This window comes from Antrostomus carolinensis, unplaced genomic scaffold (assembly GCF_000700745.2).
Source record: "Antrostomus carolinensis isolate BGI_N321 unplaced genomic scaffold, ASM70074v2 scaffold36161, whole genome shotgun sequence".
Classification (NCBI taxonomy): domain Eukaryota; kingdom Metazoa; phylum Chordata; class Aves; order Caprimulgiformes; family Caprimulgidae; genus Antrostomus; species Antrostomus carolinensis.
Window position 1 is genome coordinate 11608 of NW_010292600.1, and position 15780 is coordinate 27387.

Genomic DNA, 15780 nt, shown 5'->3' on the forward strand with positions numbered 1-15780 from the left:
TAAAGTCTTTTGATATTACTGTTCATTACAATTCTCGTGACCTTCTTCTTTGATATCCAGCTCTGTACAGAGGCAGAAACAAATATTTCCAATAAAGTAGCAACAGCGCACAGCCTGGACACAAAACACTTCAGTTTGCAAAGCTGAGTTCTAGTTCCCAGGTCATCTTCTTTTTAACAAGCTGGCCCTTGCTAATTGCTTCAATGGGACAGTTGTAACTGTGACTTTGTGACTGAATACCCCAGTGAGAAGCCTATGAGCAGACTGTTGTATGTCTGATATGCTTTAAAAGACTGCAAATGCTGCTTCATGATTCAAACAAAAAAACCTTCATGAATGAATTTCGGCTTCCGTGACTGTAGAGATGACAAGTTAATGGAGCCATTGACACTGTGTGGATGAGGATTTATCCATGCAGTTCCCCTAAATGTTAATGGGAGTTGTGTAGCTGAATCCCAGACTTGCCATGCTGAAACTCAGCCCTAACTCTCCAAGGAGAAGGGCGCTAATTGGATTGCTGAGTTTAAATCCTTCAGCTAGTCAGTCTATGGAAAGGATTTAGCACTGGCTCTGTGAAAGGCTTTACATAGCTCTGCAGTGCAGTGCAGGGAAAGATTTCCCCCCCCCTCCTTTCTTTCTTGTGATTAATTGTGAGGCTTGAGGTGACAGGAGACATAATGAAATTCATAAATGCCAAAGGCCGTCCCTAGTCACATTCCTGGCTGTTGGTTTAAGTTAGAAACTGACAGAAGTGTGAACAAATCAAGGTTGTTCTGATAGCCTTTCAGTTACAGGGAAGAAAAAGTAACTGACAATGAGAAACCACTGGAGGTGGTTTAACAGGTATAAATTTTGGAGAAAGAGTGATATTTTACACTGATTCAGATTCCTGGATACATAAATGACTCAGAAACAGACATATTCTGCCCCCGCTGCAGTCGGAGGGATTCTGGTCCTTTTTCACAAAAGATGTTGGCACAATTTATTTAAGCAACCTGCCAAAGAAAAGCAGTTGCAAAACCTGTAGCAGAAAGTGACTTGTTTTGTCTTTGTTCGTGACTGGCCTTGCTCTGCTTGTTACGAGTTTTAAAAATCCACTCCTAAACTTGCAGCTTTGAACAAGCAGCATAAAAATTAACCTAGGACTCTCACTTCAGCCTTGAAATACAGTCCCCTGCCTCCCCACATCCAGGTCTGAATCACAGCGCAAGAATTGCTTCACCAGTCCTGCTTTTTTCCTTGTCCCTGACAGTGTAGAACATGTCACGTCTGCGTATATATTGACCAGATACTGATGCGGTGATCCTTTGAGCCAGCTGCCAGCAGTCTCTCAGTGGGGTTTTTGTGATCTGAGAAGGACACACAATGGACAGTTGCTGTGTGGTAGTCCAGCACTGCTAAGGGCTTCAGTTTTTTCCAGCCAAAAATCCTGATGCGATGATCCCATCCTGCTGTTGCTAAAATCTTCTTGTCTGGACGGATGGTGATATCAGATATGCCAGCGTTGACAAGTTCCTGTGTTTTGCAAACCTGTGTGAGAAAGTTAAAGATGAGCTCAAATTGTTTAAAACAAACAGAAGAAAAAGGAACCTTTTGGGATTTTAGAAGGTACAGTGCCCACCCCTATACACTGGTGTCACACAGGTAGTATGGAGCCTTTCCCCACATGGTGGATGATGCCTTAGTGAGAACAATTACAGACACAGCTAGAGGACACATTAACTTGAGCCTGTCTATCTCCAGCACCATTCTCTAAAGATAAAATAGTCCCTAGTAGGGTTTTAGTTTGTAGTGCATTTAAAGCTATTCATCCGCTGTCACAAGTGATGCTCTGAGTCAAGGTTTTGAGAACTGGACTACACAGCTTTGCTCTTTTTTTTTTCCAGCTATTGCATGAGCTGCAATGTTCAGAGCCATGGCCATATATTTTCCCTGCTTCTGCAATATTCCCATGCTGAGATTCTGAGCTGATGTTTAAACTACCTGCTACTTGTTTCTACTACTGTGGCCCCTCGCAAAAACCCCAATAAGCTGTGGAAGCATTTACCACAGTCTTGAGAAAGGAATGCTTCCAGGAATTAGGTTACAGTGTCAGGAAATCTGTATTTCTAGTACTGCCTCCCAAGAGACTTCTATTTACACCAAATTCCAAGAAGGGGATTATGAACAAGTTATTGATTTCAATCTTGGAAGCCTTTTGTTACTGTTTGGAGACTACTGGGGCACAGGTTTCCGAGGGGCACAATTAAGTTGGAAGGCATTTAGCTTCCTTCAGGAGGCACTGGGTCTGCACAGGACTTAGCCCTTGGAAAGAAAAGCTTTCACTTCACTGACTTGAGCTTCCCCTAAAGTACAGAAGCTCAATATAATACAGGCTTGCTGTTGTCACCTCAGGTGGCAGCCTACCTCTGGAACACACGCAGTATATGCACAAGTGTGTGTGTGTGTGTGTGTGTGTGTGTGTGTGTGTGTGCGCACGTGTGTCTATGTTGAAATAGCCTAGCTTTTGTCACAATGTGGGGAAACTCCTTGTGAGTGTACACTGACCTTAAAGTGCTGGTATTTATAAGCACAATTGGAAATGATGTATTAATGGCACCATCTACTTAAGACTGTAAAAGCTTAATATATGTCAGTGCATGTTTTAATACACTGCGTGCTGTTTGCTGTTTTTCTGAGGCAGGAAAGGATTGTCAAGTGTATTGACATCTGAGTAGCTTTCATCCTCGAAGGACATTCCATGACATATAGTTAGTGCAGGATTATAAAGAACAGATTAATGGCAGATAATTTTAAGTATAATACTGGATGTAGAAAACTCAAACTCCAGAAATGCTGCTCAAAGTTGGTTTCAGATGCAGTTGAACATATCTTGGAATCTTACAGGCACAAAACTATAAGCAGTTATTTTTCAACTATGTAACAACTGCCCAGCTACTTACTCAAACAGCAAGAGATGTGCAACTGGATGAGAAAAAAGGCTAAAAGAAACTTGACCTTCTTCTTGCTCGCTCTGTACACTCCTCTTTTAAACAGGACCTGATGATCAGTAAGAAGCTGTACATGAGCCTTTTTCTGGGGCTGCTACTGTAAAACCTGTGCTTTTTGCTAATATCTGTCTTCCAAACTCCCCAGTTACACTAATGTAGCACAGCTTCAGCGGGATTTTTGTTGGCATGTGCATACTGGGAAGGGAAGGATTTATTACTTACATCACCAGCCTGGGCCTTACTCTGTAACTGAGATTATTAGCAAATGGCTATAACCAATCCGGGGCGTGGTGCTTCCCATCATTACTGTCAATTACGTGGGCAAGATCCATACAGCAAAATCAGGGCAACTGGGAGAAATTGCATGTCATCAGCAAGCTACAACTTGAAAATGAAGCCTATAATGATGATGCCTTTTGGCTATGGAACATGAGGGAACAGTGGGCATTTGTGCATGATCTGCAAATACAAGAGGTGAGGGAGAAAACAAAACAAAGTAGAACAACTTGCTCAAGGTGTATGCAGCCAGGTGAAATCCTAGTGCCAGCATTTCTGCCATCCAGCCACTTATGGGCAACTACTGTAGTCAAATGCACACCAACATCATTTCCTAACCAGAAAACCAGCTTGTAATTAAGAAAACAAAGAGGTAAAAACAGGTGAGCTGCTTCCAGCCAGTCATGGCCAAGGACACTTGTGTTGAATTAAGAAATTTTGACATGCTGAGGCCAACAGACATCCACCTCTCCTTCCCTCCTTAACATATGCTATCTATGATTTTTTTTTTGTAATCTCCCTCTCCTATACCCAAATCATGTCTTTAAGCCTTATTCTTATTAGAAAAACAGCCAAGACAGCAGTAGCCTCAGCTTCAGTGTTTGAGAGAAAAGCCTCAGCAACGCAACCAGCAAAACTTGTGCACTTACATTACAGCTTAGAGAATTTATTTTCTTGTCATACATAAAGAAGCTTCTATGATTATCACAATTCTTAGTCCTGCTTTGTTTATTCACCTGCAGAAGCTGTTTACCTCCTACATACTGTCACAAACATCATCACATAATTACACTATCTCATCCAAATCAGAAGGCTCAGAACCAATCCAGTCATTTGCTGAGAGTGATGATTTCAGCAACTTTCCTGTAGAAGACAATACACCAACCTTTCCCCATAGCAATAAACTATGAAGGTACCTTCATCATCTATTCATTGACACACTGGAACATTGCCACTTAAAACAGAGCTGAAGTGCCATCATTGCATCATTATTTCTCCAACGGCAGATAGCTATGCCCCACGTTTACTTATTAAAACCTTTTAGAATAAAAATAATGTGCCACTGAGTGGCTTTCCAACGTCTACCATTACCTCAGGTACCTGGAATGTCAGGGAAAAAAAAAAATCCCCATCTGGTTTATATTATTAATGCAATAGTGGAAAAAAAAACTTAATCTATGTCCTTGACAAATCTCTAGTGCTCATATGAAAGATGCATTTTATTAGGGCATTCACACTATGCATGAAGCACAGAAACATTACTTATAGTCTATAATACTTGGCATTTAAATTTCTTCTGAGAAAAGTTACTATTGCTCAGTGTGATGTGCTGAAGATGTAACTAATCCCACATCTCATGGGAATGTGAATACCCTGTGGAAAACAATACCTGGAATATTTTAGGTGAACAACTGTTTGTTTTTCCCATGAGTCACACCTGTACCCCTGCATTACAGTTAACTCATGACTGAAATGTGCTGTGGAGAACAATATTTTCTTTGAATTTTGGAAAAAGCTATGCTATAATTAATATGAAGGAACAGCTTCCTCTCCAACACCTGAGTATTTGAAGCTTTAAGAAGCCTGTCATGATGTCAGATTTCTGACACCTTGGCCTTAGAAAACTGGCCTCAATACTGAGTTTCTTACTGGGATTTATCTGTTCACTTTCCTCTGCTTCCCTGAGCTAAGGACACCAGGTGCAGGTGTGTGCCAATAGTGATAGAAAGGCTGGGGCAGGGGGAGGGCAAAATTGACAAAAAAAACCCAAACAACCCCAAACCATGTCAATTGTGTACCAGACTTGTTAAAACTCTTTTTAATCACATTGGCTTAGAATGCCTCTACTACTTATTCAGAGTCTGGAGTGCCTCTTTTACTTTGTGTCTTAGTGCTTATTAAAGCTCATCCGTTCTCCTCAGTGTGCACTGTGTCCTCCAAACTTCATCGCTGCTGGATGCATTTACACTGTGTGCACTGGGGTCTTAGTGCCCTCCCACTCCATAAACGCTAGTTCTGTGGTGATGCCTAACAGATTATATCCCTTCACACTGTCCCCAGGTGTTGAGTCACCATTGGGTGGCCAAGCACTTGCTTTTCTTCCTGTAACACCATTCAGAAAGCAGCATTATCTTGCCCCACTACCTAAAAAATCTGCACAAAAGCTGCAAGAGCAATTATTTTCTTCCATGAATTGGTGTAGCCAGCAGCTCTCCTCTCAGGGATGATCTGGGGGCACCCAGGGGCTGGTTCAAGTCCCCTTCTGTGTGTGTTCAGGGGACAACTGCCACTTTAGAAAAGGTTAAAGTACTCAGCAGTGGACAGGCTATGCACGGGCTATTTTAATTTTCATGAGCCTTATTTATGCACTTCATTTCCACACCTAGTTAAAAGCTACTTAACCCCTTGGCAGTGTTGGAACACTTGCTAAAGTTGTCTAGATTAAGCAATATTTATTGCCATTCTCTAGCACAGCCTGATCTGGTGATTATGAGGCCTCCTTCTAAACCAGCCATTCCAGGTATGCGCAGCTCAGACACAAGCTGATATATCCTATTAACTTATTTTCGCTGTCTCTGGCTGGGGCTCTAAAGGTGCCAAAGGAAGGTGGTTGCCTAAACCTCATGTCCTCTTGGTGCTAGCTGGGCTACTCCTACTCCTTTTGTTTGTGTAGTATTTAATGGAATATGTCTGTCTTTCCCACAGTGAAAAGAAAGTTCTATCCATTCAAGCAGAACCTTTGGAAAAGCAAGCCTTTGTTTCTCATTTTTATAACTCATTTATAATGTTTAGGCCATTCCGTGATAAATGAAGATCCAGAGGCAATGGCTTGAGTAATGCTAGGCTTGTGTGCCTGTTGCAGCTTTGGTAAAACCAGAAACATGTGAGAGAGGGGTTTTTTCCTTTTTTTTTTTAAATCCTCACCATCTTTTGCTAAGTCTAGTCACATAGCACCGACATTCTAACCAGTCTGTGATTAATTAGCCAGAGATCTGCAACAACTCCTCTTCATGACTAAATATTTTTTTAGTCTATCAAACTGTTAGTGCAAAGTGGGATAAATGACACTAGAGGGCCAATGATCCTGACCTGGAGGTTCTGTTGCTCATTGAGGCTCCAGATGCTGAGCACCTTTTCAGATGAGCCCGAGATCCCCTTGGCCTTCTCCGAGTCAAAGTCAAGGCTCATCACCGGCTCCTGGTGGCAAACAAGTTGGCTCAACGCTTTTGCCATTGACAAATTCCAAAGGACCACTGATCCATCTTCATAGCCAGCCAGAAGCAAAGGTTGTGAACCACAGTCGAGCTGAACAAGGGAAAAGTAAAATTGTTTGAGAAGTAAATACTCTGTTAGGAAAATTATCATCCCCAAGTAGGTTTCAGGCACCAGGAAAATAAATGAAAATGCTGACTGGCATAGAAGTGAAAAGTTTAGAAGCCTGAATGTGAAATCTCAATAGTCCATCCACTTATAAAAAGTGTTACTAGTTAACTGCTGACACGCACTTAGGGTTTTTATATCTACAGATAAAATTCTGGTTTTTATTTATAATGTATAGCTAACATATATATATATATATATATACACACACATACACACAGAAAATTTCCCTCTGAAAATCCAAACTATTGACCTCTACAACACCTGAAAAAAAAGGCTGCCTGAAGTTTTCAGAAGCTTTACTTCACAGCCTGAACTTTGCTTGTGCTCCTTAAAAAAAAAGAAAATACTTAGAGTGAGTTACTATCAAGCTGTACAAACCCGCATGGACACGGAAAGAAGTGCCATGCTTGGAGATTCCAGTTTCACAGTGCGAGTGTAGGGTTACACAGGGATCGTTTGCCCAAGTGCACCACAGTGCTTAAAGGTAAACACTGAACCTCTCCTCAGGAATCTCTGGGTGAGTCACCAAGGGGTTAACGGGCGCCCAAGTTCCAGTGTAACCAATTGAAAGCTATTTTGATTAATGATGTCACAGGCCAAAGGGCACGGCACCCTGGGCAGACACCTAATTTATTTAAGCCTCTGAAATAACTCAAAGAAGGGAACATTACTGGATTACATGTCACACTTAAGGAAAATATTCATCATTGCTCCAGCCAAAAGACTAATGACCCCGTGAGCAGTAACTGGTTACGTGAGTGAAGATGCAAATCCCTAATGAAAAGCAACTAAAAACCAGGCATCTGTTAATGCCAGTTATTTCTTTAATAGGAGAAGAAACACCAAAATAGACTTTGGGATTACAACCACCTCATGTAGGGACATCTTACCCTAAGAAATATATCCAGTAGCTTATTCACCTCTTTCCAAACACCATCTGATCCTACAGGATTGGTTTGCTTGGTATTCAGCTCAAAATAAAGGTAAAGGACATTTATAAAGAATTAATTTTTACTTGAATATCGAATGTTTGTCAAACCCACTGGCTGTCAGTGTCATGACACAAACCTGCAGTGGCCAAAGGCTCACTGCCTCTATTAATGGTCCAGACTATTCTCCCACTGGTTATTATTTGTTCTGCAGGGAGTTAAACTAACAAGAGATGGGTGGTCTCAGTAATCAGACTGCTGCGGAAAAGCCTCATGCTCCTTCTCAGATTTATTCAGCCTAAAGAAGTGTTTAAATGGCTCTCACTGAGCAGGGAAGAAAATTGCCCCTTAAGAAAAGGAAACCAAGGGGAAATCCCTTACATCATCTCTCTGAACAGGTCTGCCCACACCTGGGATCCTGCAGGAGCCTCATTCCTTGCTTTACGATCCCTTTTCTTTTGCAGAGGTAGGGAGCATGCTCTGGCTAGAAAGGTCCACAAAGAAGGTCTCTCATAATGCTCAGAACTCCACAATTTTTCTGTTAATTTTTTGATTTGCTAAAATAATACAACATCAGAGCAATGAATATATGCCAAATAGATGTGAAGTAAAGTGTATTTTGGATGAAGAGTACATGGTATTTTGGATGAAGAGTACATGGTATTTTGAATGAAGAGTACATGGTTTTTAATAGCAGGGGAAAAGTTAAAAAAAAAAAGAATGAAATGAACATTCCAGATTTTATTTGTATTTAATAAAGGGTAAAACCTTCAAAGCAAAACAAAGTATTTCATAGGTACTTCAGTTATGTTTTAAAAAAGCCCCCAGTTTGGGCATAAGCCCTGCCACCCCATTACTTGTGCTGCTCTTGTATGAGCACGGCTCCTCCAGAGCTCTGGGGCTCTACAGAAGGTATTGCTTTCACTGGCCAATGAGACAAGGTTTGGATGGGCAGGGTCAGCTCCTCTGCCTGACTCAGAACGGGATGGCCAGATGTTCATAGGTGCTCCTAACCCTCGTTAAGATAAGAGAGACAGGTGAGTGCACAGCATTATGGGAAATGCCAAGCAAAACTTTTTTTTTCTTTTTTTTTTTGGTGCTGTGGGTATCTTAGCTTGTATTTGCAAACCAGTAGTTTGCAGGTGAGATCTAAGACTGGTCTACTTTAAAAACAAAGTATTGCCTTTGAAATGAAGGTCTCCTACACTTCTTCCTAACTTTCCATAACCATATGAAGTGTAATATTTCAATGAGTACATATACTTGAACTTAAACAGTAAAAGCTACTGATAGATCAGGGGAGCTCTCAGTTGATGCCTGGACTCACCAAGCAGTGGTTCACAACGGCCCGTTTATTTCAGTTCCCAATAACAGACACTTCTGGTGAAGTATTCACCATCCATGTTTTGGTTTCAGTGGAAAAATTAAATTATAAATCACTGTTATTCCTAAGCAGAACGTTTTGTTGTTGCGTTTGGATAACTGTCAAGGAAGGAAGAAAAGGTGATCTGCTGTCAACTCAACAGGAATAATTGCTATAGTTTATATAAAGTAATAACTTTGTGTTTCCAGTTTCTACATGTATTATTCCTGTTGAATTATTTTGTTTGCTCCATTACGCAACATGATGCCTTCCCCAAGGAGTGCAAAAAATTAAAGGGAAGACTATCCTTACTCCTGCATATCCTACCCCACCCAATTAGTAATAGCAGGAAGGTGTGAAGCTGAAGGGACAAGGTATTTAACAATATGAACCTTCACAAGGGAAAAAAACCCCATGGAATGAACTAAGAGGACAGACCCAGTAAAATGAGGGGAAAAAAAAAGTTTCAATCCACCAAAATAAACAGCTGCCAGCTTTTTAACTGCTTAGGAGAAGCCAGTGAGGCTTAATCTACAAGCCTAACCTAAGCCTCAGTTTCCTTCTGCTCTATAGTAAAATTTCTACTTCATACTGCTGCTGCTGGTGAAAAATATCATGATCCAGGGCTGCAGCCCCCAAACTCTGTTGGACAACAACCCTGAGCATGCTTCCTTCAGCCCATTATGTGGCTTTCTCCATGTCAGCTTTTGTTTCAACTTGTTAATTAATGGTGCCATAAGCAACCTCCGATAGTCTCTTAGGCAACACGTTGCCCATAAGCGATGGGCTGGGGAGTGCTCGTCTCCTGGGTATGTGGATATTGCCCAATGCAGTGATGTACACAGAAATCCTGGACGGCCTCTATTCAGGAAGGGGTGCAGCTGGGTTAGCTCGTGTGCTTCGGCTTTTATGGTTAAAGGGTTACTCAGCGCGCCACTTCCAGCGAAACCACAGAAGAGAACGCAGAGCATCACTTCGGTACACCACATATAATTATTTGCCCTTAAGGATATCCTCCTCCCCCATGCCTTCAAACCGAGCTGCACACATTTGTAAAAGAGAAAATACAGCTGTGAGACTGTACGGGATTATCTGTCCTTGCCTGTTGCAGTCTAGGAAGTTGTGGTGACTTCCCAAAGCCAGAATTTGTATGGAATAATTTACCTCTCCCAGTTCCCAGTCCTCTGCTTTATCCCCACTGGCAACAAAATTAAAAACTACATAAAATTAAGACTCTGCACCTGCTCTGCTTCCTAGAGGAACAGCAATATTACTGCACGCAGAAAACATGGCAAGACAGAGGACTTTTTATACAGGCAACAAAATTTTCAACACTGAACATTTCCTCAGTTATCTTCATCTTATTAAAATATGTCCAGAAGACAGAAAGCCCCATTCATTTCATTGAGTACTGAACACTGACTGCATTTTCAGGAGAAACTTTCTGTTTAATAAAAGCCTAATCAGTCTCTTTAATTTTCCTTCTAAATTTTTTTTCTAGTTTTTAATTACACCATGAGACTTGAACTGTGGCCTCTCCTACTTTTTGTCTGAAGTCAGCACCTGAATTCCTCTAGACTTCAGTTGGTTCAGGACCTTGAGGGAAGACACTGAGGCCTCAAATTCACAACTGATTTTTTTTTCAACTGAAACCAATACAAATGTTCGGATGAGCCTGCAGGAATGAGAGACTTGAAATCAGCTCAGATGGCTCTGCAGACCTATGACCATATGTGGTCAGGGGGTTAAACTGGGAATCAGCTTTGTCACCAGTTCTTTGGAGGTTTAGAGCCAATCCCCTAAACTCCTTCCTCCCTCTACTGCCACCTTTTTGTATTACTTGTCTGTCACTGGTGGCACCCCATAAACATTATTTGCTGAATGTTCTGCAAATGTGGGGTTTTTTCATTAACTGCTTTTATTTACCTTTTTGTCCAAAGTCAATACAAGCATTAATATTTTGTTCCTATTCTGTCTCTGGAATAGAAATGTTCATAGAGTGCGTCCTTGTCCTGAGGGCACTGAAGTGAATGTAACCTGCCATTAAAATCACTGTTTTTAAGTAACCCAATAGTTTCTTATCATTCTTAATGCAGTGAGAAACCGTATCAAACAACTGGCTTTGGTAAGTCACTCCTTTTCCTCGATTGATGCAAAAACCATCTCTATCCTAAGGATACAAAGCTTTCCCTGAGCATTTGCAAATCTTCCATTAAAGCTTGGAAAGCTCTGAAAGTTTAAGGATGTTCACAAATCTTTCCCCCCTTTAATAGTATAATTACTTGATTGGTTTGATAATAAATCAAAATCCAAGTGAAGAAAGATTCATGTGCTTCATATAAAATGAATCACAGGGAAAACATTTCACAATTAGCAGGAGCTCTTGCCTTACCTGCCATAACTTCAGACACATGGGCATGCCCAGCTTGGCACCCACCTCTGGCTTCAAGGTACAGACTGACGTCTTGGATGGCAGCTCCAAAACCTGAACCTGACATCAGGAAAACAAGAGTATTTGGTCAGGCTCCAGGTCAAAATTCTGCTGTTAAAACCCCAAGTCTTTTAAAGTGATTAAGGCTAGTATAAGCTCTTCCAGTAAAAGCTGGAGGAAACTGAGGAATGGGGAACCTACCGCTATCTACATAAAGGCATTGTTTTAGGAAAGATCAGACAAAACGACTAGAATGAACACATTCTCTTCTTCCACTCTTCTATTTACTCTGTATTATAGTCTCCTTTCCATACAGCAGATGATACTGTGCATACACTAGATAATATTGCAAACTGCTTAATCTGAAAACACCTCCCTGCTTCCTCTCCCTTCCCTCTCTTTCCATCTCTGTTGCTAATTTTTTTGTTATATTCACTTGTGGACACTTGCATTGCCTGCCCTGTTCTGTTATGGTAACACAGAGCTTGCACAGAAATACAGGCTATATCTATACAGATCTATATATATCTATATATCTAAGGCAGGGGTTTTATTTACTGGCTGACTGGACTAACAAACATAAACCCAGAATTATCTGCTAATGCAGGCTGGCAGTGATGGCATACAGGTATTTTTAACACAATATTGTCTGACCCTGTTCAAAGTAAGGTTGGACAATATTGTGTTAAACACCTGCTCTCTGTCTACACAGCAGCTTCCACTGTTGCTTGCACCAATGGTGATGAATTATGGATCTGAGGTGTTTTTTTTTCTTTTTAGCATGGGGTAACTCTTTTCTCTGCCAAGGAAGTAGCTCATTTCCACCTCAGGATGATGTCAGGCAAGATCAGGAGAGTCTGCCTTTGCAATTTGGCACTGGGAGGTTTTGAGTCTCTTGATTGACATGGAAGTGCCTCACTCTGGGCTGGTTCTCAAGCCTGGAACTAGGGAGAAATAGAAGTTCTTAGGTATCAAAAACGTGCTGCCAGGAACATCGCTGTTCTCAGGTGCATACTTAATCACTAAGGTGATCTTTTTATTTTAATCAATTAACCAACGGTCTGCATTTATCTAGTAAAATTAAAGGACTTAAACATTCGGCAAATCCACCAGCCATTTTAGGCTATTTCAAAATGTGCAAAAGTCCAGCAGTGCCGTTGGACAGCCCCAGTCACGCAAACTTCCTTAAGCATCCGAGATGAGGTATTACACAAATATGGCTCCTCTGGGAGCCATCGATCACAACCGCGGCAGCTGCGATGGCTTTCCAATCCCATACCTTTAGTTCAAAGCTTGCCAGAACATCTTCCTATTTCTAGAGGTTGTCAGCTAACCTGCCAAAAGCCAGCTGCACGCTAGGACTGCAAGTCGACAATGTACTAAACACAATATACAGAACACTTTCTAAAGCCACTTAACAGTGCAGCAGGAAACTATTCTCCAGATTTGAGGGTTGGGAGACTACAGCAAAGAGCCAGCCAGTGCGCAGACCAAACCTGTGAAGAGACCAAAGTTTGATCATCTGGGAATTCTGGTTCTTTGGAGCTACACTCTTAACAAGAGATGCTTTTCTCTTGGCAACTTTCTTGCTAACAGCACAATGACCAAGTTAGCTATTGCAGGAAATGGGCTCTATATATCAAGATGATCTGCTCTCCTCTTGCGTCTTTCATCACTGTCTCTCCAAAGGGCAAGACTGAAACTGCAACTTTTAAGTAACAAGGAAGGATAAGGAAGAAAGTGTTAAAAAAAACCCCAACAGGTAAAAAACGAAACAAAACCAAAACCACCTTTGCTTTACTTTGATTAAAAAATGGACAAACTGGTACAAGGGCTACAGCTGCACTTGCAAAGGACAAAGAAAAACACAGTAAAACCACATTTTCTCAAAAAAAGAGAAAAGCTTTTTGCAGAAGGCAGGCAGGCAAGAGCTGCCTATGCCAGATTGACAGTTCCAGAGACTGCCTGCATTACAGGCAACTGAGCCTTAGAAATAAATACTATTTCATATATTTTGACAACTGTAACCTAAAACTTGAAGTTCTGTGTTTATATTGGTTTTGCTTAATAGAAGAAAGATTTGCCTTTACCTGAGGTTAATAGTGTTCCTGGGTGGCTAAAACTGGCCACAAGGAAACACACCCTTTTTCTTTTTCACATTAATAAGGCTTTTAACATGTTTCTGGCAAATTGGCAAGAAAAGTGCGTGTAACTCATAATTGGTGATTTAAATGCAATCATGAACAAATAAATGCCTGTTCAGATCTCATTATTTATGGACTGAACCTGCTTTAAGACAAAATTACTCTTTTTTTGGGCACCAGCCAAGCATAAACACTTATTAAGTCTTAATTTTAATCATAAGCTGCAAATGTACTGTGTCTCACACAGTGCTGCCTATTTGGAAGCACTATATATTATGGGAGCTTATGTGAATTTATTGAAACCTGACACAGTTCTAATGTGAAGGTTCATACACGGAGTGGAACTCTCTTACCTCAGGAGACAGCAAATCATTATCAGTTTGCAGGGCTCAAGCAAATAAATGAAAATAAAACAGAGATGAGTTGTAGGAGACATTGGGGTAAATGTCTTCTCTTTGGATCAGATGATTGTTTAATTCCTCATTGCCAGAATGTGTGTGTGTACTCTGCCTGACACAAAAACTCTTCACCGCCTGACACAAGAATGCACTTGTCAATTTTGTTTAACTTAAATATTATTGAGCACTGCTGTAAAATGGAGAGAGTTCTTTGTTTGATCAGCACAATGTATGGCCTTAGAATGGTTGTATTTACTGGTACAGTGGTTGTGTCTACAGCCCTACTCAGTTCTGTAAAAGGCTGAACGTTCTGGCTGTGAGCCAACGAAATACTAAATATGTGCTTAACTTCTGAATAATAAAAACTTCACATTTTCTTGCAAAACAGGCACCATTCCCACTTATTACTTCGTATATAAAATATGCAACTTTCAGTTTCAAGAGATGCATCCTATAGTCCAGAAAAGCATGTGACCTTTTACGTTCATGAACAATTTGCAATTAGCTACATATTTCTTTTCATATTTATTCCACTTTTTTTTCATATTTTTTGTATTTTTATGTCAAGTGTTTGAAATAATTTATTTTTGTGTGATGTCCTCAAATAGTTCTTCAAAGAAAACAAAAACACGATTTCTACAAAGCAGAAGTGGACATTGCCAACAAAGCTGTCAGTCAGTGGGTGCTGTGACAATGGGTATTAGATGTGGACTTACCCAGTAGGAACTGAAACGGACCCTACAGTTGTTTCACCCTGAACACACCTCTGGCCGCTAATAATAATTCAACTATTTCCAGCCAAAGTACAGGTTAAAGAATTAGCCCGGGGTGAAAGACCACATACCGCATTACAAATCACCTGCACCTCCCCTTCTCTCACCAAACATGACTTTCAGCTTCAGATGGAAGATGAGTACCTCCATCTGATGACAGACTTTCTGACCATTAGTTCCCCAGAAGGACTCTTGTTCCCCTTTAACAGTGCTCAGCGGCACCAGAGGAGTTTTCAAAACTCCTGCACATGAAAGACCAGCAGCAGCTGCAAATACTTACATGTCAGACAAATCTTGGGGTGGTGTCCTTGTTATTAGAGCATGAGTTATATAATTCAGTGATCTTTCTGGCAGGTAAAATTAGTGATTAGAAGCCCCAAAGGCTCCTTGCGCTGCCCTCTCTTGCACAAGAGTATTTGAGCACAATGATGTTTCCCCTTCTGAACTATCTCATTTCAAAACCAACAGCAATCTCCCGAGCACCAGAAAAAGAGATATTTCCTACCTCCTCCAGGGCTTTGGCTGCCATGGCCATTAGCCAGCGTCCCTGTGCCACCTTTAACAGAGAGCATCTGCAGAATCCCACGTTCTCAGTGAAGACAGAATCCGTCACTGACGTCCGTCCCTCTGCTAAATCCCACAGGCAGATCCTCTGGTCACGACCCTGACTGTTAGAGTAAAACACGTTATCCATGAGCAGCAGGTCTGGGGAAGCCTGGCTTCCTGCAGATTAGTATCTCAAAATCGGGTCTTTAAGACGCAGTAAAGGCGTGGGCTTACTACAGCATCTGCAGGGGTATTAATTGGGTCTTTCATGAAATGAATCACCCAGACCACCACCCTTCTACTGCCTGCAAAACTGGCCAATAGGTTCCAAAGTCACCAGGAGGAGGGAGGACCCAAGAGTCAGTCGGACACAGTTAGCCAAGTTGTCTTTGAAGTGAGACTTGACCAAACACAGTTACGCTATTTATATGTGCACATATATTGAAGAAGTCTCATGAGTATTTGAACATTTTCATAATAAAAATACTTACATTTTACCATTGATTAGCTCTAATTTAAAAGGAAACAAAAGTATCCAGAGAGTAA

The 15780-nt window shown here is 41.1% G+C and overlaps 1 protein-coding gene across 1 annotated transcript in view; it reads right to left on the minus strand.

Moving 5' to 3' along the window:
- Positions 1 to 1115: 1115 nt before the first annotated feature.
- Positions 1116 to 15780, minus strand: part of GNB1L (G protein subunit beta 1 like) — a 16755-nt gene continuing 2090 nt past the window's right edge. Inside the window, exons 3-6 of the mRNA XM_010177032.1 lie at positions 15194 to 15356; positions 11335 to 11433; positions 6357 to 6572; positions 1116 to 1530 (exon numbers count right to left, since the gene is read on the minus strand). Coding sequence (XP_010175334.1) covers positions 1264 to 1530; positions 6357 to 6572; positions 11335 to 11433; positions 15194 to 15356 — 745 coding nt within the window. The 3' untranslated portion in view covers positions 1116 to 1263. The remainder of the gene's footprint in view (positions 1531 to 6356; positions 6573 to 11334; positions 11434 to 15193; positions 15357 to 15780) is intronic.